Source organism: Chaetodon trifascialis, chromosome 23, assembly GCF_039877785.1.
Source record: "Chaetodon trifascialis isolate fChaTrf1 chromosome 23, fChaTrf1.hap1, whole genome shotgun sequence".
NCBI classification, from domain to species: Eukaryota; Metazoa; Chordata; class Actinopteri; order Chaetodontiformes; family Chaetodontidae; genus Chaetodon; species Chaetodon trifascialis.
This window is the reverse complement of record NC_092078.1, coordinates 17,500,383-17,527,009: the sequence shown is the minus strand read 5'-3', so window position 1 is coordinate 17,527,009 and position 26,627 is coordinate 17,500,383. Positions and strand designations below refer to the sequence as shown.

Genomic DNA, 26,627 nt, shown 5'->3' with positions numbered 1-26,627 from the left:
AAATGCTTTGTTGATCCACTGAGAGCACAGACTGGTTTGGATGGCCTGCTGATGTGGTGCATGTACAGTTCTTTGTAGGAGGCTGTGATACCTGAGCTTTGAGAGATTGTTCAGCACTTTCAGCAACAGGCAACCTAGATGTATGACCGGTTGTTACATCACAGGAAAATTACTGGCACCGACATGTGAAGAGAATCCTCCTTCAGTAATACATAATGAAATGCATATAGTAAACTGTTTTTGCAGATGGTATACAGGAAGTCAGCATACTGAAATGACAGGAACTGAGTAGGTAGTGACACAAGACTGGAGCTGATGCACAGCAGTCACTCTGTGACTTTAGGAGTGGTTCTGCTAATTGACGTTGACGAGGAGGTAAAATGTTTTCCCAAACATGAGTATTCCATGTTTCCTGTGGTGTTCCTAGAGCACCATGGCCTCTCAACAGGCTCATGTCCACAGCACACTCTTCTGCATCAACTTTCTTGGAATTATGCCAGCCAACTAAAATTGGTCTCAATGTGTAAGCAGCTCAAGGTTGATTCTGAGGTTTCTAAATAAAGAAATAATCTTTTATGATGTTTTTTTTCTTGAGATTGCGGTTTTATTTTGATGAGTCACACAGGAAGTGCTGTATTTTACTGCCTTGTGTCTGATGCTCAGCGGAGTCAGAAAGAGAGGCAGAGTTGAACAACGGCGAGGAAAGGGAGGACGGTCGGCGGCACCGAGGGCCACAGGGATGTACAGTAAACACAGGCAGAAAAATGCCCAAATATCACCGGCAAAATGTGGACGTTTGCTCGTTTTTCTTTCTTTTCTGCTGCTGAACGGCACACTGGAACGAGCCAGCGGAAACACTGGAGAACAAGGTAAAGAAGAGAGCGGACATGCTGTAAAACTTCTTTTAGCATCTACCAGTTGCGTGTTGAAGCGTTGAAGCTCAGCAGTTAAACACGTATGACAGCTTTAAAGTGTGTCTTTCAGGAACACGGGTTTCAGATGAAGCAGGAAAGGTTTGGTGTGACAGCGCTGAAACTTTTCTTAGAGTAATTTGCCCTCATACGAAGAAGAAGGCTGCGTACACCAAAACCCATTTAAAAATCTGACAATTTAATACCGCGTTTCTTATCGGGCCAAGGCGCAAGCCACACATCACCCGCTACATGTAAATGAAATGGTAAATAGCACGGATTTAATTTTCGTCTTGTCATAAGCTACATCCAAAACACGAATCCATCCATCCATCCATCCATCCATGACCCTGTGATAACATGAATATCTCCGGGTCGGTGGGTGCTCCTACAGCTCCCCCCTCATCAGATTGAAAGGTGTCGGGCTTTCGGGGGGAATAAGAGCAAACTACTGGAAAAGTTTATTTGACTGAGTAGCAGCCTTAATGCCGAAGTTAACGGAGGACGTTAGTTATTCAAAAAACAAGGACTAACCTTTTTTCTAACACGCTCATATTTCAATGTATCCAGAGCAACTTACAATTCAAAGAGTTTTCAAACTTGTTTCGGGTGAGTGTGTCTGATCCAAGCCCGCATCGAGGCGAGCGCCTTCCCCTGAACCACTTTTAAAAAAAGACTCATTTTTCAGTTTTTATACTTTGGTATCGTGGACGATCAAAGTTGTAAAATGTATTTAAGCTCATTTGTTACTTGTGTATGTATGTGATTTGTTCAGTCGGAGTACAGACTCAGCTCCGTCCTCTGTGTGTTGTCCATAAAAGGCAGTTTAAAGAAACAGCAGAGTGGTACAGCAGCACACACCTCACACACACATGTCACAGAAAGCCTGCTCTTTATGGGCTATGAATGAAACCACAGCAGACACTCCTGCTTGAATTGTCTGTCCCATCCTGGCTGTGAAGGCTCTGTCCTGGTGGCACAGTGTGTTGGGCATGACATGAAATGAACGTGTTCAGCAGCTTCCTGCTCTGAGCCGGACAAAGGTCAGCTCGTGTGATAGGAGCCGGTCTGAGGATGCACCACCCCGTCCAGTCATGTGGACTGATCCACGCCAGGGCGAAGTTAGACTCCAACAATACCTCCATTGAAAAAGATGTTCCAAGTTAATGTAGTTTGCGAAGCGTGTGTGTGTTTGGCGTCTCGACTGTCAGATAACAGCAGCCCTGCAGACAGTCTGGTTTGGTGTGATCTCTGGTGTTCAGACCTGGACTGGCTGCGGGGTGCAGCGGGAGAATTCAAGCTGATTTCTGCCTTTAGTGTCAGGCCAGCTGTCGTGCGTTTGGAGGCTGAAGTTAGTGGCAGTGTTGCATTGGTCTTCCTCCACTGTTTGTAATATGACTTACATCACACACTGTCTTATATCTGTATGATGAGTTGATCCTTTGAGTTCTACCCTGTTAGTTTAATAACTTACAGTCAGTGTAGACAAACTAGCAGATGAGATGCAAAATTCATGACCTACCCTCTCAAAAATCATTGAAACAAATGGCAGATAATTGTGCAGCAGTCTAATCATGTCGTGGATGAAGCCAGTTCAGTGAATTTGATGTAACACACACGCCTCCATATGCAGCTCGATCACACCGGGGGGAAGGGGTCCGCTGTCAGTCTGGGCAGTGCCTCTTTACAACGCCTGACCATAAATGGACGTACATTTTTCATGTTTTTCCTCCAGAATATTTGAATCAGCACTTACAGCCACAAAGTCTTCAGCTGGCTTACAGGTTATGATCTGTCAGTGTGGTCGCACTTCTGAGAGTGTGTTGAAGTGATGAGCTCTTGCTAGCAGACTGCTTTTCCCTCTCAGAGACCTCTTCAGCATGACTCTGTGTGTGTGTGTGTGTGTGTGTGTGTGTGTGTGTGTGTGTGTGTGTGTGTGTGTGTGTGTGTGTGTGTGTGTGTGTGTGTGTGTGCGTGTGTGTGCATGCTTCACACCAAACACAGCAGTATACTTCTTTTCTGTCTGTTTGGCTTAGGTGTTGTGAAAAAATGTTTATCATGGCAGGCGCCTGCCTTGTCCCACAATGCAAAGCGCCGCTCTCTCATCACTAAAAGTCACTTCTGAGAATTTCTGATGAGAGAAATCAACTCTGTAGGTTTAGAAAATGGCACTTTAACAAAAACTGATGTTGAACTGAAAGGTTTTTGGAGTTGAGGAGCTCCATGAGCAGCTAGTGGCGAGGAAGCAGTTAATTTGTGCTACTTGTTATGTTTGATATAACACCACATGTCCCACATTTGTTTCCCGTTGCTGGAAGCAGGCAGCCGGTCCAACAGAAGAGGACTGTGCCACTTTTCCTCTCTGCTCCCCGACCAGTCTGTCGCCCTCCTCCCGTTATGTTTTAACCATATTGTGTCATTTTTTTTGTTGATCTGTTACTTGTATCAGCATTTTCTTCTGCAGCACGGTGCCAGCCCGTACTGCGCCAGTTAATTGGCCGCAGATCATAACTGGCCAAAAAACACTAACTAGAACAGTGATAACTGCCTGTTGGTCTGTTCCAACTGCCTGCTTTAAAGTACCCTCCAAAAAAACAATGTGGACATCAGCAAAGTAGTGATTGTGTGCCATTAAAACTGGGAGCTGATTCGCAGCAGTCAGCAGAACCACAGCCATCAACCATCACATCATCCATCTGCCATCAACAGTCCATCTCTGAACGCAGCCTGTGATTATCTGAAGTCCAGAGAATCAGCTGCCACAGTGAAAAGCACACGGCGCTGTCAAGGTTCCTCAACTCAGTCATCAGCAGCGTAGCAACATTTAATAACTAGACAATACCAGTGTTGATATATGAGTTGATAATGACAAATTCAGTATGAGATCTTTTTATTAACAAAAACAAAACTGCACAATATAAATACCCAGAATGCACAGCAGGTGAACTGCATGCAGAGGAGGCGTGTTGTTAATGATGTAGCCTATCAAAACGCTCAAAGCTAACTTAGTTCTGAATGACCACGAAATACCATCTACAACTGGCAACATTATGATTTTGAGGTGCAGTTCATGTTTTTGCCCACTTGGGGGCAGCAGAACAACCTGAAAACACAGATTTATTACTGAGCTAGCAAACAGTCGCGTGGTTACACGTCCAGCAGACATCGTTAGCATTCGTTTAGAGTTGTGCTTGTGTGATTAATGTAAGAACAACATTCACTCTCCTTTTAGCTCTGCTTTGGTCTCCACCAACTCCTGAGGAAAATATTCTGTTTACGCTCTTCAGCAGCGACTCTCTAACTGTCTGCCTGCTGTCTTGTACCTGGATTTTGTGATTTGTGTACCATTATTCATCTCCGTAGATGTACTGTTTTCTGTATTTATCGTGCATCCTTTTGTACAAATATACGTTAATACACACATATCTTGGTAATTTAATCTTGAATGTATGCATTCTCAAGCTTAATGCTTGTAATGGGAAAGGTAGGCTTCCCATTTGTGTTCAGCTCATCAGTGCTGAATGTAGTATGCACATCCATTAAAAAATGATTATTCAGTATCATTCCCCTTCTGTGCAGCTTTCTGTACGCTCCCCTGAGCACAGCCTTTTTTTTTTTTTTTTCTTTACTAACGGCACATAGTCGGGTAATCCAAGATGAAAACATTTTTATCTGCATCATGATATTTGATTTGACTAACCATGCTCACGCATCTCATTCTCATTCTTTACTGTGGCAAGCAGCAGCTCGAAGAAGCATGCGTCATAATATATGGAAGCTGACATCAGCTGTGGCTGATAATGAGCTTTTAGGACCTGTTATCTGGAGCTCCTGCCTTGTTTATCTGTATTAAGATAAGAAATGGTCCCATATTTAGATTTTTAAGCCTGCTGCCTGAGGGAATTATGGAACATTGACATTGTTCTGACATATCATACATTGTTTTCTTGTAATCGCTTCTTAAATGTCTCAGTGTTCATTATTTTGATGTAATTGTGGTCTGTCCAAGTCATTTGTGTCCACTTTGGGAGAAAGACGTGACTAGAAGAGATGAGCGCAGAAATAAAGGGCTGTAAAGGAAGGAATCTCACACCTTCACTGATATTAAAGGACAGTATTTGCTTTCTTGAGATGAGATGTGCTAGAGGTGACCACAGCAACGTTTTACCTTGGACAAATATTATGTTTGTTTGTGAAAAAAGTACTATAGCACCAAAAACAGGGTTTCTAGGTAAACTTAGAGAAGTAAGCTGTGCTCACTACATGTTATCTTATTTTAAAATGCCTATGTGTAGATTATGTAGCAAAGTTTTTTGGGTGGCGTAAGTTTGTAAAGCAGTCTTATAGAAAATTGGGGCTGTGTGTTGTTTTCAGCCCATTCATCTGTGCATTGCTTCCTGCTGTACTGTCTTTTGAAAATAAAATTTAGATAATTTAAGACAAACCCTTAGAGAAGCATCACCTGATTCTACAGTTCTCTTTAGCTCTGTTGAGCATTTTAGTGCTTTTCAAACTCACTATTTTGATTTTGACCTTCCAGATGTGTTCTTCTGTCCAGGCCTTGACTGCATGTACACGGATATCTTCCATGATGTTTTCCTCTGTATTTAGGCCTCTTGTTTATGCACCAACAGCATTTTAGGCCACTGGAACGGAGATTTGTACGCATGCCCATTGTTGCTTTGTGACATGAGCATGCCTCTGAAACAACCACAGCGGTGGACCAGTGGTTAGTTTAGGCCTAGTTAGCAATACTAGGTCATATAAATAATTGGCATCAAGAGCTGATGTGACTAAAATGCTTTGAAAAACGCTTTTTTGTCTGCCCTCCCGCTCACTCCTATCCCGATTCTGTGGATTAAGTTTTTATTATAATTGAGTTTATTTTAACCAAACCAGAGTTGGTGGTAATTGTTGGAACAGTGTAAGAATGAACCAAGATGGTTTTGGTGAGTTTTAGTTTGTTTTTGTCAAGTTTGAATGAGGTGCGTCTGGTTGCTTTGGGGAAAGTGATACAGTGGCTGTCTCTGGTTAAATAAAGAGGATGCTACTCGTTAACGAAAGGTATCTCGGGATCTGTTCTCTAATATTGTCAGACACATAGAATAACAGTCTGAGCCTGTCAGTGGCAATACTGGACCAATTTGAAAAATGGTTGTCCCCATTAGTTAGATACAAAAACATGTGAAATAGAGTCCATAAACACAGAATATATTTTTCCCATTTGTTCAGGACATCGAAATCTTCCAGGTAATGAATGAATGTGTGCTCCTCAATGCAGAATTAACTGGTGTGTTACCGGTTAATGGCTGTTGGGCTAGAGAAAGCGAAATTAAAAAAACATACATGCATGAGAGACTGACCAGCACTGATCAGTAGTCCAGTCATGCAGATTAGGGATGCGCTGGTCTGATGTTGGAATCAGTATCGGTCCCGATATTAAAGAAAATTCTAGATTGGGTATCGGTGACAATGGAACCGATACATAGGGGCTGATCTATTCAGTCTAACGCTATGCTATAGGCGCTGTGAGTGGGGTCATGTGCGAGCAACATGCAGTGCTGAAGCGCACATAATGTGGAGCGCAGTGTTTTCAAAATACAGCGAGTGAAAGGATCGGCTATATGGAACTTTTTAAACTATCTCAGCCTACAAACCCGATGGCTACTTGCTATACCTGCGCAGTAAATGTTCCAAGGGCCGGTGGTAAAATGTCAAGTTATAACACGACCAACTTAATCAAGCACCTACAGAGATTTCACAGCAGGAAGCACGCTGAGTTCATAGAACTGAATAAACAAAATGGAGGCAGTATGACGCAGCTAACTTTGAAGGAGATGAAGGAAAGAGGTGAAAAATTTAAACCTAATAGTGTGCAGGCAACAAAAAGAAAAACAGGAAAGAAAGAAATGTTAAAGTCAAGTCTGATGCACAAAAGAATGATCCCAGTCTTTTCCACACAATGAGACATACCATTTGTTAGGTAATTCAGCGCTGTTTTTCTGGATTACTGATTCGGCTGATTACTAAACCTTAGATATCGGTATTGGAGGTGAAAAAAGTGGATCAGTGCATCCCTGATGCAGATAGCTGAGAGAAAAATTGAGTTGAGGACTCTTAAAAACATCACAGTTCAGTCTTGTTCCCCCCACTAATAGGCTTTAACTAATGCATTTTAAAATTGAAACTGATATTATCTCCATTTCTTTTGTCAATGCACCGCTTCTTTGTGCATGTTGTGTCTCGGTCAAGCACACATTGACTCCTTATCCCGCAGATTGTCCTTCTCTTTTGTGATGTTTTACACTGTTTCTAGCCTCAAGGGCTATATATAATATAGTACAGTACATCTCAGCGGATACCGCGTTGTGCCTTAGCAGAACTGACGAGAGTTTTCATTTACTTGTTTATATTGGCCCAGTTAGACGAATATGTGGGTGGAGTTTGCAATGTAGACATCTTTCAGTTGAGTTCAATTTGAGTGGCATTCTCAACCAGTCACAGATGTGTTTGAAAGGATTTTAGATTCCTACAAATCCAGTGACATCCTGACAACTTCAGGGAGGGTTCATTCTGTTATCAGTAAAAGATACCAAATGTTCGTTATCATTGTGATTGTCGTGATGTGATGTGATGTGATGTGATGTGATGTGATGTGATGTACTGTAGTGCATCACGGAGTTAAAAGCTCAAATCTGATGTTGTGACATCATAAACCAGTGTCATAACCTTTTAGATGAGTTGGCTGATCGATGGTGCTGCCTCATGGTCCAGATGATGCCAGCTGTGGTCACAGGTTGGGTTAATATGTAGGTTTGTGTGAGTTCTTACTCTGCAGCTCAGTGGATTGTTACCTCTCTCCACGCAGCTTCTTGTTATTAACATGCCCTGCACCCTCCCTGGTTTCTCTCCTTGTCAGTTTTCTCACACTCTCAATTTCAGACATGTCATCAATAGGTTAAAAAAGCCCTCAAAACTCCTAATGCACATTTGCTCTGCCGGGATTCAAATAAACCGTGCTCAGCAGTTTTGCCTGCAACACGGCCCATTTACCAGGCACTGAGAGCAGCCTGCCCGGAGTCTGTGCGCCATATGCTTTCACGATGCAAGGCCTGTTCCCTGAGCCTAGAGGAAACTGTAAGCAATGATTTGAGAGCTCTTGAAAATGTCGGCTGTTTCTTCTGCTGAGTAGTCGGCAGAACTGTTGTGGCTCGACATCCAAACAGGCGAACTTTCATTCGTGACACGTTCCCCGACAATGCCCAGCTCACCTATTCCCACCACCTCATTTTCTAACTGCAAACACCAGGCCGGCGTGACGGAGAGGTTGCACCCTTGAAGAATATTTTGTTTGAAATCTAACAGGATTGCGGGGTTGTTATTTGTAACGCCCACAGAAATACTGTGCAGGGTCCTCTCTGGTCTGCTGTGTGGGCTTCTTTTTAGTCATTATTCATTTTCCAAGTGTTATGTTTATGCTTTGCAGGTCTGCGGTGTGTAGGTGAGGGGCTGCCAGAGAGCACTGTGTTTGTGAGAGCTTCCCGTTCCAGTCTAATGCTATCAGTCTCCATGCCAGGATAGAGTGTAATGTAGTTCTACAACATATGAAGTTTGTAACCCCTTTTATGATGAACTGAGGAAAGAGCCCCTCCTCCACAACAGATCGCTGAATTGCCTCTTCTCTGAGGGCACCTGTCAGACACTATTAAGATTATTGCATAACATAAAGGAGAACGTTGATACTGCTTAGTTTTATATCACTATCAAGTATACATTTCTCTAAATGTTTGCTCAAAGAATATCAATATCAAACACTTTTTCTTCTACCATTACTTTTAGCAGTGTATTTCTGCATGTCAGCCTGCATGTTAACTGATCTAAAGTCTATATGGCAGCATGCAGTATTCAGGTTACAGCTGACAGGTTAGTTGGCTGACGGGGGCAGCGCTCTTGTTACTAAAAAAGGTTAAAAAATTGTTGTCTACATTAGTCACTTGGACACAGTAAAGATGGGAAAATGGGGTCCATTGTTAGATAATATTGACCGGACTTTGTCTCGTTTGTCCAGGACATTAAAATCTTCAAGGTTGATTAAGAATGAAATGTAGGTCAAGATGATATGAATGAATAATTCATCACATGATAGAGGACTTTCTTTTATGTGTTTATTTCATAATTTGTAGATGTGTAAATCTTTTAAATCATATGTTTATGTTGAAGTGATATACAAGTAGCATTTCTCTCTGGTTTAAGAAATCAAACATAATTTTTGCCCAATTTCGACCACCTTACTCCAAATTGAGGTGTGCCCACTGCCATCTGCTGAAGGTAAAAAATGATTATTGAACATTTTCCTACATTAAAAGTTTATGATAGCAAAACTCCACAAACCCTGCAAATGCTTTCGCTATTTCAGTCGTTGACAGGAAATTAAAGTGAAATCGCGCTAAAACGACTGGTGTGAAATAGGTGTTCAGAGCGCGTTTGAATGGCTGCTATATTGAATCACTTGGCGATGAAGACGAGCAAAACCCACACTTATTTATATGTAAAAGCCACAGCTTTTCAGGAATTGCAGGCATAATTTGTGGCGTGTCATTGGATCTGGTAATTATTCTGTCTCACACATTCTAACGGCGGCTCTCATTCTGCCAGGTGTGAGGAAAGGCGATGGGAGCCTCTAACAATCAGATAGGCAACTACTTTCCCCTTGGAGAGCACTCAGACTGATAAGTCCCTCTGCTTCTGTTCTGTGGAAAAACTAGGAAGAGAGAGCGAGAAGGGAGGGAAGCACCCTCACTGTGCGCCTCATTAAGACTCGGTCGAGCTCAGGAATACTCGAACTGGGAGGGAGAGAGCGATAAAGAGGGGAAGAGATGAAGTCTGCTGGGATTTAGGATATAGGAAATATAAGAGTAAGCTGTTTATGGGGGTATTGGGTTGCAATGGCATGGCACTCCAACACTGTGGAGAGCGCTAGTTCATCACTGCCAGGTCCTACTGCTCGCATCTGCCACATGGCCCCGTGTTTTTTAAATCAACCCATTGTCCTTTGATTTGGGTCAAAGCAGCTTTTGCAGTTGTTATTTTACTGCATTCACACATTGACATTGTTAAAAGTCCTGCTCTGTCTTAAACCCCTGTGTTCTTCTGTCCTTATTTTTTCATTCTGCAAAGGTGTAAGTCCACAGCTAGCTCTGTTTGGGACTGTCTGAGTGCATGAGAGACAGTTGCAGTTACTTCTCATTGACCAACTACTGAGGCCTCGTCCTTGAAGTTTCTTCTTGTGCAAAACTGAAAGAAACTTTTTGAGAACACCTCAGACGAAGCATAAATATCACCTTTGTTTATTTTCGAGTGCAGCTGGAATCGTTTCATTGCTGAGCGTTAAATCCTACAGGGAAAACAAACCGAATTCGGCACAGCATTCGCTTCACACAAACTTTACGGAGAACAATGAGGACAAAACAGCATCACCGATCTATTGAAACCGAACATTTTCTGGTCTCACTCAGCTAAAAAACATTTGTTGGTGAGTGCTGAATTCCAACTTGAGGCATTTCAACTACGTTTAAATGTTGGATCAAATCTCCTTCATCAACATTCCCTCTGTCTTTCCAGCTGTGTCATTTGTCTCTCATTGCCACCACAAAAGCTGTTGTGGCGTGTACAAACCACTGGAAACAATGGGTTTTGGAGTGCAGTTGTCGCGTTGTGTCTGAAAGGGGGATGCAGATGTCAGTGTGTGTCGCACTCCAGTTTTAGTCTAGTCCGGACATATTTTTTGGGTTTGTTAAAGGCCCAGGGACTTTACTTAGCGTTCCTGTGTTCTGTCAGCTTTAAAAAGCATTCTTGCTCTTACTGAAACGGATGCTGCCTGTCCATGTTTGCAGTGGTTTGGACTCAAGGGGGCAGTCAATAGATGACAACCTGGTGACCTTGGAGGTCAAGAGTGGTTCATGGTAACAGAGAGATGTATTTTGGTCCACGGCAACAGACAGATTTATAGACAAGCAGCAGTCATTGAAACTGTATTCTGTCTCACTCTGGAAGAAAAAGTCCTGAGAACTTGTTGAGATACGTTCACTTTTCTTTTGTGTTGAGCCTTTTTGGGAAGACCTAACAAAGGCTCCTTGCTGGAACCTACAGTTCAGTGTGGACAACAGATCCAGCAGTACTGAGATTTTGCCTGAATGTAGATAAATATTATTCAGTACCTGAATAAAGGCTCAGTATTGTTCTCATTTATCCAGATGTTAAGCCAAATAATCCTGTAATCATTTCAATATCTGCTCTTTATCTGAATCATCATATTAATGACTTTTAGATATCTTGCCTTTTAGTTAAGTACTCATACACAATGATGATGTATAATTCGCGATGATAATTCAAATGCAAGGTTCTGGTCAGTGGTAACAGAATCCACTAAAAGCAAAGTACGGAAACTCAGAAATATCTCTTTCCAGCGTCAACAATAAAGACACACATACAGGGTATTACACAACAAAGTTATGAAAGACTTGGACAGTTGCTGATTGGATACGACAGGAGAGTTCGATGATTGGCTCTTGCTGCGACTGTTGTCTTTCCTCCAGCCCCTCGGCTCACCCTTCAGAAGACAGAGATCACAAAAATGAGTTCCTACTTTGTGCAGGATCTTTCTTTAATGAGGCTGCTCGCTGTATTAGAAGTAAGTGTCCTCAATGGCCAGTGAAAAGGAAGCAGCCACTCTGGCAAACACAGCCAACCTTCAGCGCTGGTTTGCACTGCACGAGTTTGGAATACAGTTGATCAAGTTTCTCAGTGTTCAATCTCAGTTTGGGGGAAATTGACACCCCTTCCCGTCTCTCCATCTAACTTTGTCTGTTGCCGTCCTACAAACTTTCCACCATCATCCCCAGTTTCAGAAAAAGTCCCCAAAGTGGGTTACAGCAAGAAAACAAAAAAAGGAAGAATAAGTATTATCCATTCACATTGTGTCTGGCACTGGATGGCGGAGAATGCATACACTGTGCCATCTCAGTTCTCTGTGGTTACGCACTGGGCATTAACCCCCAGGGGAAAGAAGAAAAGGAAAGGATTCAACACTTCAGTGGGACTGGGTGTGCATGATATGAACCAGGAGAACAGCAGCAATGCAAACAGTCCAGAGCTGTCATTATAGGCAGTGCCTGTTGTCAGTGACAGCACAAGGATAGATGCTAATAGTCCAAACAGAGGTGGGTTTGAATCCGATAGCATAAAGCTGCTGATTGCCCCCCTCCATTGAAATTACCCACTTTATCTCTTCCCGTTTTTGTCTCCCGAGAGAATCCTCTCCTCTCCACTTTACAAAGTGAATCCATACAGTCATTTCTCAAGAAGATAAAGTATTTGCTGTGTATTATTCCTTCTTTCTCTGCCCACCCCTCTTCCCCATTCTCTCTGTCTTTCAGCCACTGGAGTAGCTGTCAGATATAGATCATGCCTCTCATTGTTTTTCCCCAGCACCCTGCAGTGATAGCTCGGCGGGCGAGTGTGTGAGCGCCGGCTGTGAGTGTGGATCCTCTGGCTTTCTCTCTTGATGTCGGCTGAGATTCCCTCAGGGTTCACAGAGGAAAAGAGAGTGAATAAAAAAAATGAGTGTGACAGGTGTGTGTGTGAGGCATGAAGGACATTAGTACTTGAATAGATACACAAAGGATTGCTCCCCAATCCCCACAGAATGAACTGAGAGGACTGTACTTTGGCATGTGCCTTGGTGATGATATTAAACCTCAGTAGATTAACATGTTACCCTTTCTAATTGCACAGCACTGCCACACACATCTCCTAACACTTTGATGTTTACAGCTCGATAAAGCCTGTAGGAAAAAAACAACCTGTACTTTGAAACCACCCTCTGGGCCAGGGGTGTCAAACTCAAATACACAGTGGGCCAAAATTAAAAAAATGGTTCCAAGTCGAGGGTCGGACTGGTTCAGTGTTTATTGAAAACTGATTGAAATGACCTTATTGCACATACTGAACCTGGAACCAACACAGCCTATAAGTTACTGCCTATAAAACAACATTAATCATTAAATAAATGAAAACTCAGATGCATTCATTTCTTCTGGCTTTATCTGCAGCTTTCCACAGTAATTTCAAATGAAAACATTTTCCCACAGGCCAACAACAGCCAAAAAATAATTTCCTTCAAACAAAAACCAAAAATGTCCAAAGAGTGCAAAAATTCAACATATATTAAACCTGAGTGTGCTGCTCTCTGAGGCGCACTAGTTTGCCAGATACTTGAACCTGGAACTAAGACCGTTTTTATCTATAAACAACAACATTGACATGCCAATGCACTGGCGGTGCATTGTGGGACTTGTAGTGCTAGTGATGCATGCAATATACCGGCAGGCCAGCTCTAATAATAATTAGATATTATCATGCGGGCCAAAGATAATTTGGGCCTTGAGTTTGACATACAGTATGTACGCTGGGCAGTTTTTACATTTACCTACTGTGACTGCTAAGGATCAGAAACAAACAGTGTTGCTTTCTGACACGTATCAAAACACCCGAACCCATTTGCTTCTATTTAAGCCTGCACACCAGCAACAACTTATTAATGTATCTTTAATCATTTTTGTTCCATGTGGAAAATGCTGAGAGATGCTGCTATTTGATTTTTTTTTTTTGTATGTGTGTGTGTGTTGTAATTTTTCAATGCCGCAATTGAAATTGCGGTACAGGCACATCTTAGAGACGGATGCAGTATCTAAAAAGAATATCTTTGTGTAATTTTGTGAAATGATGTGTCACTGCCAAACTGATGTGCCTGTTGACTTTGAGTGTGAGAGAAAAGTTGAAGTCTTTCACGCGCTCCAGCCGTGCCTGGTCACATCTGGTGTTGTGAGGCTGTCAGAGCACAGCGCTCTGTCAGCCCATGTCATGCTTCCTAAAACTAGCTGCTGTCATGCACTTTTGTATAGTGGACAGTTTTGCGTGGCTGATTATGTTGACGTTTTTCTGAGCTATAGTAGCTGACATATGATCGGGACTCTGTTCTGGGTGTTTTAGCTTGAAGATGAACAATCCTGTGCCTGACTTCCTGCCCGGTTCGATCTGTTCTGTACAGCTCGACGCAGCTTCTGTTAAAAACACACTAGCATGCATTTTCAGTGGAGATTCTGGGACGCTTCTGAGACCTGCTGTGGCGTTTCTGACGGAATCAAAAGCATTGCCTGGAATGGCCGCGATCAGCTGTGCCACACGCGTTGCAGCTGGAATGCGACGCAGCCGCTACGTGACGCAGCTGGGGTTAAGTTCTACAATACAGCACAGTTCATACGTTCCTTGCAGTATTCAAAGGCATTGGCATGTGGCTATTACTGACCAGCACTTAACATATTTATAGCAAATAATGAATTCCTTAGAATAAACTGGCAGGCAAAACACCAGCCAGCAAAACTAGTTGAAACAATGTGAAATCCTGTCTATAGAAATAATCTCTGCTGTGCGTTGGCCTTTATTTTACATATTTGCTGCTCTAGAGTCATGTTGTTATCTATATGCTATTGTCTGCTGCTGCAGTTATCCACTTTGCTCATGGGGACTTTCATCTAATTTACAGGAGCTTCTCCTCCATGAAGCTGAAAACTGCATCATGCAGTATGCTCCAGTGCAGAAATGACGTAAATACCTTGTGTCTGCTGCTTATGCAGACAAAAGACAAAACACATTAGCTCCACGTGATTCATTATTACAAAACAACGTTTAAATCATCTCATATAGCTGATAGGATTAAAGTACTATACAGAAAGTTAATGCCATATAATGAACAAAGACCATGCTGTGTCGTATTAGCTCAATGACGGGCTTCCATTGAAATGACTTCATTTCATTATAATTGTATTCATGATTTTTCATGGAGAGAAATTTCGGCACAGTTGGAACAAATAGCCTGATGCAGAGGAAGATGGTGTTTTTGCCGTTTTAGATTGCATTGTTTTTTTAAATAGTTCAATGCCCAAAGATGCAGGAACATCTGGAACAGACGGCGTGGTGGCATGACCTTAAAAGTCCAGGCCTGGCTTTGAAGCTTTGCATTTACATAGTATGCACCCCAGCTCAGTAATCCAGACGGATGTCTTAAAGCTTAACTGAGTTATTCTTTAGTTAAATAACCTTAGAGGGACAAATTTAAAAGAGAATTGTAAAAAGAGGCCAATTGATACTGGGTTGTTTTAGACTGATACGTATCAGCTAATATTCATTTTTAGCATAGCTTTAATACATGTCTCTGAAGAATGTGCCGAAGATACAGAATGTACTGAGCTGTTGATGAATAATACTGTGCGTCCTCTCTGGTCTCTCTGTCATTTCTAAGTAATCATATCTTTGATGTTTCCGTACTGTATTTATTTAGTTTAGCATGCTGATGTATAGTATATGTATACCGCCAATTCCAGTTTATCTGTCTTGACTTTTAAGTCTGTAGTACAGGTCAAATGTCAAACACTGAATCCCAGAATCCCCATACTGAAAGTGCAAATAGAGTTTTAAGGTCAGTGCTTGTCAGATCGTTGAACAGCATGTGAAACCTCCTGACAATTTTTGTTATTATCTGAAACTGACAGTGTCCACCCAGCTTTTGCCTTCAGACACTTTTGAAAGACACATTGAACAAACCAGTTGCCTTCAAGCATAGCGAGGCCTTGAGGTATTTTCTGTCTTGTAAATGCCCACATCTTTTCTGGCTTTCTGTCAAAAAGTTGTCATCTCCAAGCCCAGGCTGAGATGTTATTATACCTGACTTGACAAAGTTCCTCCAGAGCCACAGAAAACATTATACAACTGTTTTCAGAACTCCCAGTGACTAATAAATTTCCTTTGACAAAAACTGGTCAAGTGCTTTCTAGAATTAGTGATGCCACTTACAGAAAGTCACAGCACAAACAGGAAATCTGGGTCAAATATGTCACAGCTCTGCATGCTGTTTGCTTGAAAGGTGATCGCAAGGAAGCGGAGTGCAGAAACACCACCACAGTATGTGCTTCGTAGTAAGATGGAGAAGGAGAAGTTAAAGGAGCTGACAGTCTGATGATGGAGGTGGAGGAATAACTGAGTTTACTTCTCAGTTTAAGTTCAGAATGGGTGTAATATGGCAAAGACACCGACCTAATCAGTAGCACACTTGCTTTAATGACTCCCCAAAGTCCAGTGTGGATTATATCATGCAGTACAATTTGTCAGAGCCCTCTGGTTTTGTCAATGTTCTGCCTTTAGACTGTGTTCAGAGCTTGTTCCACTATAAATTTTAAACCTAGCAAAGTGGGCTGTTGTTCTTTAGGGAGTGTGAGAGGCTCAGCTTCACCTCTTAACCCTGTTCCATCATAAGATGTTCAGTTTATGGTGGTACCAGCTTGTAGAAGAGCTGAAAATCTCAGTGTATAGAGTATAACACCTTCTTAAACATAAATTGATTTTCTTTGGACCCGGGGGCAGCCGTTTTGGAAGATATGCTGAACTGCCTCTCTCAAACTTTGTCCAACTCATCATTCTCCTTCTGCCTCAGAGTCGTTGTAGAGGTCAGAATTCTGTGAAACTTTGAAACTACTCGGTGGCCTGCAGCCTCCGCTTCTCCACACAAGCAGACGTAAAACTATCCAGCACCACTAACAGAGCTGTAATAGGAGACAAGACGGAGAGGAGTGTGAGGAACAAGACATGAAAGGAAGCATTTAAAAGATCATTTACCATAGAAAGCTCTATCTCTGTCTCTGACTGTGAACGGATGCCCCGAGGTTGGCGTTTGAGCAGGCGGATAAGACGGTGTATCCAATGAGCTCTTTGCTAAACTGGGGAATGAGGTTTAGGATCTTGGTTAGAGGAGCGGCCCATCTCATCCTTTTTGCCTTTCCTTATCCTCTTTCTTCCATCCATCCATCCATCCATCCATCCATCCATCCATCCATCCATCCATCCATCCATCCATCCATCCATCCATCCATCCATCCCCCTGCAGAATGGGGGAGATCGGCTTACCCAGCACACATGTCCCACCTGACAGATACACTCACACACACTGTCACACAAAGTGATTTTGTAATTGAAAAGCTCGGAGAGACTCTGTGGAAGTGCTGGAGCCACGAGAAGTGAAGCAAAGAACAGCAGTGATTTGTTGACTTGGAGGTTTGGTATCACATCTGCCTGGTGTTTATTAAGCGCCCCAAAGCCTCGTCAAGCCACAGTCGATCATTCAGGAGGAGTGGCGTGATGGAGAGCCTCATCCCTTCCAACCTCTAATGCCTCTGCTGAAGCTATTAGCCAGCCTTAATGTTTCCTGCACAGAGGATACCGTAATGACAGAGCAGACCAGTGTGTCATTTGTTGATTTTGGCAGAGAATGAATATTGAATACAGATGTTCATGTTTTCTGGGTCACATCTCGGGCACTACCCCAAACACTCCTGACCCTATTTTCAAGTAGGGAGCTAAAGATGAAGTGAGAGGTGAAATGTGCTCAAGCCTGGAAAGCTTGGAAATGTCAAAACTGCAAGCTCTTGGTTTGGAGGTGGATTTACACAGCCAGGCGACAGATCCTGTAACTACAGGTGGAAAGCAAATTAGTGCAGCAGCCACAGCATGGACCTAACATAGACCACTCTATCTGATCAAAGCTCCCTTTTTTCTAGTCTCAGATCACTGCCATAACTGTGCAATTGGACTACTTTTATAAGCCAAGTGAACACTGCAATAACCATTATTTTCCATATAAGCTCAAGTGGAATGAGTGGGCATTCTTGTTCCCCGAGCTATATGCAGCGGTGGGGGCTTGGGGAGCACTGCATTGTGGGAGGAGAGTGGAGCTCCGCTGAAGCTTAAGAGCATTTACAAATGTTGAATTTCCATTAAATTGGAACACACATCTGTATCAGCACCGTGCTGCACTGTATGCAACCAAAGTGTGGGCGGTATGACCTACAATTTATATCACAGCAGTTATTATTATTAGATTTTTTTACCCTGATGATATTATATCACAAAAATAAAAGGATATGATTCTACCTCTTTTCACTCACTTAAAATTTAACAAGTTGATTAAAAAATGGATGGTGACTCCAAATAAGAATGAGGTGTAAGCAAGTCAGTGCATCAGTGATCAATAAAACTGTCAGTCAAAAAGATAAGGCTGACAAAAAATGATGAGTTCAATTGCTAGTTAAGTAGTAAGATGTGTTCTCCGCTCTCACTCCAAAACCAAGCGTGTGTGTGTGTGTGTGTGTGTGTGTGTGTGTGTGTGTGTGTGTGTGTGTGTGTGTGTGTGTGTGTGTGTGTGTGTGTGTGTGTGTGTGTGTGTGTGTGCGCTCCTGTGCTTGCATGGCTGTGCTCAATTACGCCAGTATGGGTGTGATACGTCCCTGTTCCTGGTACTAGTTCGTAGTCCAGTTGCAAGCCAGGCAAGGATGATTAAAGAGCGTTGCAGTGATCTAGCTGAGAGTGAATGACGGCATTTGTGACAATCATCAGGTCATTTAATGAGATGAAAAGTGAGTGAGTTTTTGGCAATGTTTCTGGGCTGGCTCAAAGATAATACCAAGACTAATGCCTGGTGCACACTGGAGGATTTTGGAAATCTTAAGTGATTTTGAAAACGTGGGAAACCACAGATGTAACCAACAGATTAAACAGATTCTTTTAGATTTTATTCCTTTGAACACACACGCCAGGCGATTCAGTTGAGACGCAGGACCACACACTTTCTGTTTATCCTGAACTATTTCAGAGGGGTAATTCAGAACTTCAGAAAAAAACAAACATGGAGGCGGACTGTCATCAGCCGGTTGCACTTGTGTGTGCTTTGTTTTACTCTGAAACACAAAAGAGAAAAAAACACTGGACAAAATCATGGCTAAGAAGACAGAAGCAGCATGGCTTGTGCATTGTGAGCTGGAGGCGAGTTGGAGATAAAGCTTTATTGTTAACATGTGGTTGGTGACGCTTCGTGGTTAGCTGGCTCTCATTGGCTGCTGTGGGTTGATGCTCTCCAAATCCAGGTCAATAATTCATCAGAATTCTACAACTAAAATAAATAATGCTAATAAAGAGATAAAAAGCCAACACTGTCTGACACATTGTATATCAGAGGTGGTGGAGTTAATAACAACAGTGCTATTGTTGCTGTTTTTTCCCACTTGTCTTCTGCAGTATTTTCTTTGGTGGCAAAAAAAGCACAGAAACCAATATCCAGATCTAGATGCAGAACAGCTTCTACTGAATGAGCAGTTATCAGGCGTCTGGTTGTTTGCCAGTGGAAGGATTCTGTTGTTAAGCAATAGCAAGACTGGAGTTTGCATTAACAGCAGCAGTTTACGGCAGTAGTAGCAATAACACAACAAAGGACTTGATCACAGCCTTGCACAGTAGAGGAGAGCCAGGTACCAGGGAGGCATCCATCTGTAAAAAGAGGAAAGGTGGGGCAAAACCAAACTGTGATTTCTGCTTTCCACCGGGGACATGAAACTGCTCAAAGCTCCTGAAGGCATAGTTAGTCTTTTGAAAATGGCTGCATCTTTCTAGCTGCTTCTCTTTTTTCTTGAAATACAAATGGCCACAGCTTGCCACACCATAGACGCGGCGTGTACTACCTCAGCAGAGGGCGGAAAACAATCCACATCTCAGACACCCACTTCTTTCCATTCTGCTCTACTCATTATTTTGCTTGCCCCTTTTCTGAAATCCTCAAATGTCACAGAAATGTTTCTCTCTCCATGTCTGTAGCAATTTCAGCCCAAGTGCTGCTGGCATTTTATGGATTCCCTTCAGTGGTGTGAGCGATTAATGGTGACCTTTGCTTGGAGGGTAAAGGATTTGATCTTCCCCAACCTGAAGAAACTAGGCTATCAGCATTTGATTTCAAGTCAAATCCACGTCGGGTTGCTTTTTTGATATGGAGCTCACGTCATGGCATATTCTATGGCTTACTACGCTCGCTTTGTGGAACCGCACAATACACAAAGCACACAAAGCTTGACAGTCGGAGAGCCTAATGGATTACTGTACAGAGAGAGTGACGTGTGCCTTTCAGGGCCTGCTGGGAATCCGGTGCTTTTTCGAAGCATTTCTGACAAGAACATAGCAGAGGCCTGTAGTGACCAGTGAGGGGCCCTTGCTGGGATATATCAGTGTGATGGACTTTCTCAGTGGGGTCTTGGATGCTAGCTTAAAGGATAAATGGCTCAGATAGTTTGTTTTTGCAATCTAAGATTTGGTGCCATTGACGCTCAGGGCCACTGAGAAACATTTGTAATGCCAATGGAAAAGGAGTTCTTCAGCTTTGATTTAAACTCCAGTTGAATCCCCTAATGAGCACATTTAAGTTAAGAATCGGTATCGGTGCGGTCGGCTAAAATAAAGCTGATCCAAATGCGATCCTCTCTTTACTGAACTGTACTGTGTTTCGTCGGGCTCTCCTTAGCCACAGTGCGAAGGCTCTGCTGCACACCCAGGTGAAAATTGGTATGTGAATGTGAAAAATGATGATGATGAGTGAGTCCAGACACAGATGCTATGCAAAATACCCATATTCGCTTAACTACAGCACTAATTTTCTGTAATGTGGAAACCAGTCAGCTGGCAGCTTCTCATTTCAGTGTTAATTCTGTGAGAAACCTGATAACAGAGCAAAATTAAACTTGTTTGATTAAAGTACTCTCTTCAAGCTGTTGCTCTGCTAAGAAGAGGAAACATCACAATGACATCACTGCACAACCCTGAACGTGTCTACAGTGTTTCTGTAGTTTCAACAAGTCCAGCAGAGTGAGACCTCTTCTCTCCAGCTGATTCCATCACGTCGGTTTCATCCTCATTGTATCGCTAAGCTAAGCTAAGCTAAGCTTATTTACTCAGTGGTTTTGACTCAGGTCCTTCAGTATTTGGATAAAGCTTCTGAAAAAGAGCATGTGCCAGATTTAATAGTTGTGGCTGTTATTTCAATGTGAAAGATATGTCTAGTGAACATTGAAGTAAAGTTCGATCAAATCAGAGTGTTAAAAGGCTCAGCTCAGGATCAGGGTAATCCCCAGCTGTAAACAAGCTAGAACATTACTGAAAGACCTTGCTATGTTTTTCAGCTCAGTGCTACCAAAATGTTGTGTGCATTTTTTGCCAACAAAGAAAGATATTTAAAGATTAACAGACACTGCAAAGGAACCCACATTTAATGATGTTGAAGGTTTTGTAATAATAAGAAACCCTGTGGACTCCCCCATGCCACGTGATCATATGTCTGAACAACATCTTACAGAATAATGTACCTTTGGACACACAATCACTTCTTCCATCGTGTTCTTGACGGGGGTACCTGAGACACATTACGGTACCTGAGACATAATGTATCTCAGGTACCCGACAGCCTGAACTGCACTGCTCATTTTACCATTAGTGTCATGAAGAGTAAAGATCATTTTCATGTTTCTGTGTTTGGCTCCTCATTAGCTGCTTTGGGTGAGTTGATTGGGTCCTTTGGGAAATCCAAAAGTTAGAGATGGGAGGAAGCATTGTTCCAGAGACAAATAATTCACACACACACACAGTACACATGCACCACTGCCCTCGTGCTGACGGCTTAATAACCTAGTTTGTGTACATAGCTCATCATCTCCTCACTGGCTTTGGGAAAGGAAACTCAGTTTGTCCTTCTCATTTCTCAGACAGTCCTTGTTGCTTCCTGGTTTAAAAGCCTTCTCTGAAGTTCATTTGGTAAACATGGAATGGGAGATCGTTACAGAACCCTGTCTTGCTCTCTGTCTTTGTGCTTGCAGAGTGTGTTCATTTGATTCAGATGCTTGGTAAACCGCAGACCGAGGTCTTTGTAAGTCTAGTACACCCCACCCTTACATTGCGTCTTGTTCTGTCTTTCTGTCCAGATGATAATCTGCTAAATGTTCCCCAGAGTTGAAATGAAAGTTCTAAAAAGCACTTTGTCTGTTCTGTTCATTGTTATTCTGTTGAAATTAAACGGTGATGTTCCAATGCTATCTGTGATGGAATGTATAGCCGGCCCGGGCCGACATGTATAAATCACTCTCTTTTTAAAATCAGCATCCTGAGAAGTGTTTTTGTCAATTTGAAGTGAGCTCATGATTCATCTGAGCTAATCTAGTCATCCTGTTGAGATCCTTGCTTGGTGAAAATAGGAACCATTATTCCACAGAACTGCACTGATGCATTGACTTGAATCAAGCCGGAGAGACAAATGCTGAAACAGAAGCAGACAAAATAGTTTTCCAGTGATTGTGGCATGTTTATGTTCAGTTTTTAATTAGCTTTTATGAAGATGGATTGTTGATGGTGGGCCATTGTTGTGTGTAGGCGTGAGAAATCTGACTTGAATTATAGGTTTTTCTGCACTTGCAACACCTGAACTGGACTCCATCAGCAGGAGCCACTTGTATAAAATAGTGTCCACGTAAAGAACAAGTGTGCACATGTGGACTCGGACATATTTCAAACATACTGCAGATCATGGAACACTGGCTTTTCTAAATTGAGCAGACCCTCTTATGAAAGAGCTATAAAAGAATAATAATATGACGGAGATGAAAAATCAAAGAAGAGAGATAGAATTAGAGTTTCACATATTCAGATTTATTTTTACAGTCCACACATCTGTAAAATTCCAGTCAAAGGCATTTTCAACGTAAAGTATCTGTAATGGATATGTTTCTGATAACAGTTTATCGAATGCCAACGTGAAACAGTTTGACAGTGTGAAAGGCGTTGCTTATAATGATGAATATGCTGTATAGACAATCACTATGTAAACGTGGCGCTCTCCTGGGCTTCACAGGGCTCTGTAGTGAATTTCAGCCCATTGTTTAGCTGTCCGCCACACAGTTCACTGTTTCGGTTGGCTCTTCCTGCTCTCATAGCGTGTTTTGCAGCCATAGCAGGTGGATTTGGATGGATACTGTCAAATGCATTGGCTTCCCCTGGAAAAACATCCAAACAACTGCCTGAAACACCGTGTTTATTACTATTTTCACATCGACACGCTTTATAAGTGTATGGGTCACGGTGACGTTATTATAACGTTGATTGCTTTTTCGTCATTGACCTGGGGACCTTACTCACAGCTCTTTCTAACCTCTTATGTGTAAACATTTCCTATCTACATTGACCTGCATCACATGTAATGTCACACTCTGTGTACACACACCTACATCCAGTTAATCTCCCTCCTGCTTTGTGTCCTCCAGGGCTGCGGGGGAGAAGGACGGTGACGGCGCAGTGGCTTTCTCAAGGCCGAACCAAGAGGGAGGCATGGACGTCGACGCAGGTCAGATATCTCATCAACCTTTCTCTGATATTTGTTTCGCTGACACTGACCCTGTCACATCAAAAGCGACTAAACACTGACTTCCTTTGGCCATCGGTTCGACTGTTTATGATTAGACCGATTATACCTGACTGGTAATGAGAAAGGTCTGAAGTCTGCTTGTGGCTCCAAGAGCTTGCAGTGCTTATTACATGTAGCAAGATTAAAATGTTCAAAGTAATGTACAAAGCCAGCAACACACAGTCATTTTTCATATTGCTACAGCCTCACTGGTGATGACACCTAAAAATAAAAGTTGTGGAAAGGCCATGGAGGCATAAAGATCCTAAGGGTTCGTCCATCCTCTAAAAGATGTCTAAACATGTGGCTACATAAGGACACAGATTTCTAATGACATCATCTCTCAGTACTTCTGTGGCCTTGGTAGCTTACAAATTTAAGCATCACAGATGACCTTAGCTGCAAGGTGCTTTTGGGGGTGGGGGTTTATGGATGAATGAAGATGGTCTTATGGTTCTCTACTTGTATCCTGAGGGCACGCTTGACTCTGTGGTGTGATTATAGATATGGACCCTTTTTACTACCCTCATTTTCAGTCCACAAAACACCCTCCTCACTGGTTCGTATCCAGTTTCGGGTGCACACATTAATACTGTGCTTTACATACACATGCACACACAGGTGGGAGCAAGCATATTAAAGACTATGTGCCCTTTAGAAAAATGATGAGAAGGAAAGGAGTTGCTCACAAGAACAGTCAAAAGAACAAATGCTTTAAGTTAGCACAGCATATTCAATAAAGATTAACTGCAGGACATTTACAATAGAGGGCTTAGTTGTAAAACTGGGAATGGGCTAGTTAGAACAGCATGGTGTTCTTTCTTAAGCCTGAAAATGTCGTACAGTCCTGACAGTGATGTGACATCATGGGGATTCTGATAGGGAGCACACAGTAACTCAGACATGCCTGATAGCCAGCGAACAGTTTGATTGAATGTTGATGAATGTTGCCAATGAAAAGCTTTAGGAAACACAAAAGCAGCACTGATGGCTAGAGGTACATAACAGAGGTTACATTGTACAGGCAGTAAAATGCAAGCAATGAAGGATTTACATCATTGAGATTGCTGGGTTGAATTAAAAAAAAACTGATTGGAAAACATGGCTGGTGAAAGGAAACCAGTTCCACTCCACTCTGCTGTCCAGACAGCAAGCTTGTCCTACTAATTCTTGAATTCCCAACCATTTATATCTCATAAATGGATAAAATGGCAAATAAATACATAAATAGGCCAAATTCTTATCTAAACCAAGAAGTATCTGATCAGCGAATAATTAAACAAGATTTCATTTGATGCCATCTTTCTGATATGTACATATTTTGGTTGGTACCAAAGAAGTATTGATGTTTGATACCCATGCCTAGTCAAAATAAAGAATACAACCAGTCAGTCCTCATCCTGTAGCTGCACCAGTACAAATTTAATAGTAGTAGTAGTAGTAGTAGTAGTAGTAGCAGTAAAGAGCTCTATGGTTCATCTCTATTCATCTCTATGGTCATTTGGATTTACAAGTCTAACCTACGTCTTTGTCAACCAACTGTCCAAACCCAAAGATATTCAGTTTATAAAGATATAAAAGCTGGAAATCCTCACATTTCACCACCAGCAGACAAGCAGATCTTCCAGGATCAGGTATTGTTTACTGTACCCCCTGTGGCTGGATGCACATGCAGTTTTACGCTGCAACAGATGATTATAATAGACATTTTGTATATGTTCACCTCTGGTTTAACTTATATGTAAGGGCTTTTGATAATAGATTAATCTGGGAGTTTATGTTCCTGCCTTATGAGACTCTGTTTTAATGTTGTGAAGCAGATTCACTGTGTCCCCAGAACCCATCAAAGAAGTACGCTGAAGTGAAACTAATACATTAAGATCCAGTTTCTAAAAAACTGCATTGACTTCTAGGGCCACACTTAAGTTAATGAATCCTTGGTTTGGATCAAAGTATTTGGAAATATATTTTTTTCCAATTTAATTTGATTTCATAATTGCTGTCCTGACACATGAAGTAACGTGAAATTACTGCTTTCAGTTGAAGCACAAACCTCAAAGTGTCTAACTGTAGCTGCACACCAGGCCTTTGTTATTTCATCCACATTTTGCTGTTGTTGATTTGCTGACAGGCGCAGGCCAGCTCCCCCGATTGGCACCATGTAATTGTCGGTGATCACAGGAGGCGCCCAACTGCCTCTTGTGAATCTTAATGCCTCTGATAATGAGAAAGTGGAGCCCTGCTGAGAAACATAACCACACAGAATGATTCAGACCCATGCATTCATCTGCATACCGCAGTCCTAGCGCTAACCAGAATGCTAACGAGTGGATATTGATGCTCGGCTGGCCGGTGTCATCATTAGAGGGAATGAAGAGGGTTAGCGTCAGTACAGGAGGGATCAACAGGATTATAAAGCACTGACAAAGCAAAGTTGAGGCTTTGAGATGGTTGGGGACACATTTCCTAGATGAGAATGTTTGTCCCTCCTCCATGTGGTTGAGTTGTCATCACTTGATTTGATCATGTGTTTTTGAGAGTGTCTGAATTTGAATCTTTGTGTCTTAAAACATGTTGTAGTCCATGCACCTTGGATGGTAAGTGAGGGGGCAGAGGATTAGTTTTTTGTCTCATGGCTCAAAGGCCAACTAGATTGCACTGTTCCTGGAGATCGAGGTTTAAGGGTTTAGTGTGATTGAAACAGTGGACGGCTAACACCATGCTAACAGTAACAATAACGGTTATTAACACAGGAAATGGATAAATAGTCACAGAATATGTTCAGTGTTGGATAATGGATTTATTTTTTGTCTTGTGTGATTGAAGACTGGATTACAAAGCTTCTGAAAGGGATGCTTCCTTCTGGGTGAAAAACAATGTGAGTGTCTGGCATGCAGCATTCACAGATATTTAATATATCGTATAGCGTTATAACATATGTTGATCTGACCTGTCACCCCTCCCACTTTTCCATAATTTACATTTCTCTCTGGCTGTTGTCCCTTGTAGATATTTTTCTGTAAACCTCCCAGATGTTGACAGGCCTATTTGATGTGTTTCCTACATTGTCCTCTGGTAACACAGGTCTCAGGAGGTAGAACATTATCTAGTGTCTTAAGGGAGTAGCTGCCAAAAAAGGTAAAAAAAAAAAAAATGTGTGGAGGATCACCCTCACCTACCAGTTGTCTCACTTGTCAGTAGCATCTCTCAAAATTGCACTCATATCAAACATAATAAATATATTGAATACATACGTTGTAATAAAAATCACAATATAATGTGTAAGTGATGTGTAGATGTCCTTCAAGTAATACATATTTAATCTAAGTGCTGAAGTAATATGT

The 26,627-nt window shown here is 42.1% G+C and overlaps 1 protein-coding gene across 1 annotated transcript in view; it reads left to right on the top strand.

Annotated features, from left to right (window-relative positions):
* Nucleotides 1–660: 660 nt before the first annotated feature.
* The window catches only part of adam19a (ADAM metallopeptidase domain 19a), a 170,533-nt gene continuing 144,566 nt past the window's right edge, over nt 661–26,627 (top strand). Inside the window, exons 1-2 of the mRNA XM_070993711.1 lie at nt 661–869; nt 23,144–23,223. Of these exons, the coding sequence (XP_070849812.1) occupies nt 740–869; nt 23,144–23,223 (210 nt within the window). The 5' untranslated portion in view covers nt 661–739. The remainder of the gene's footprint in view (nt 870–23,143; nt 23,224–26,627) is intronic.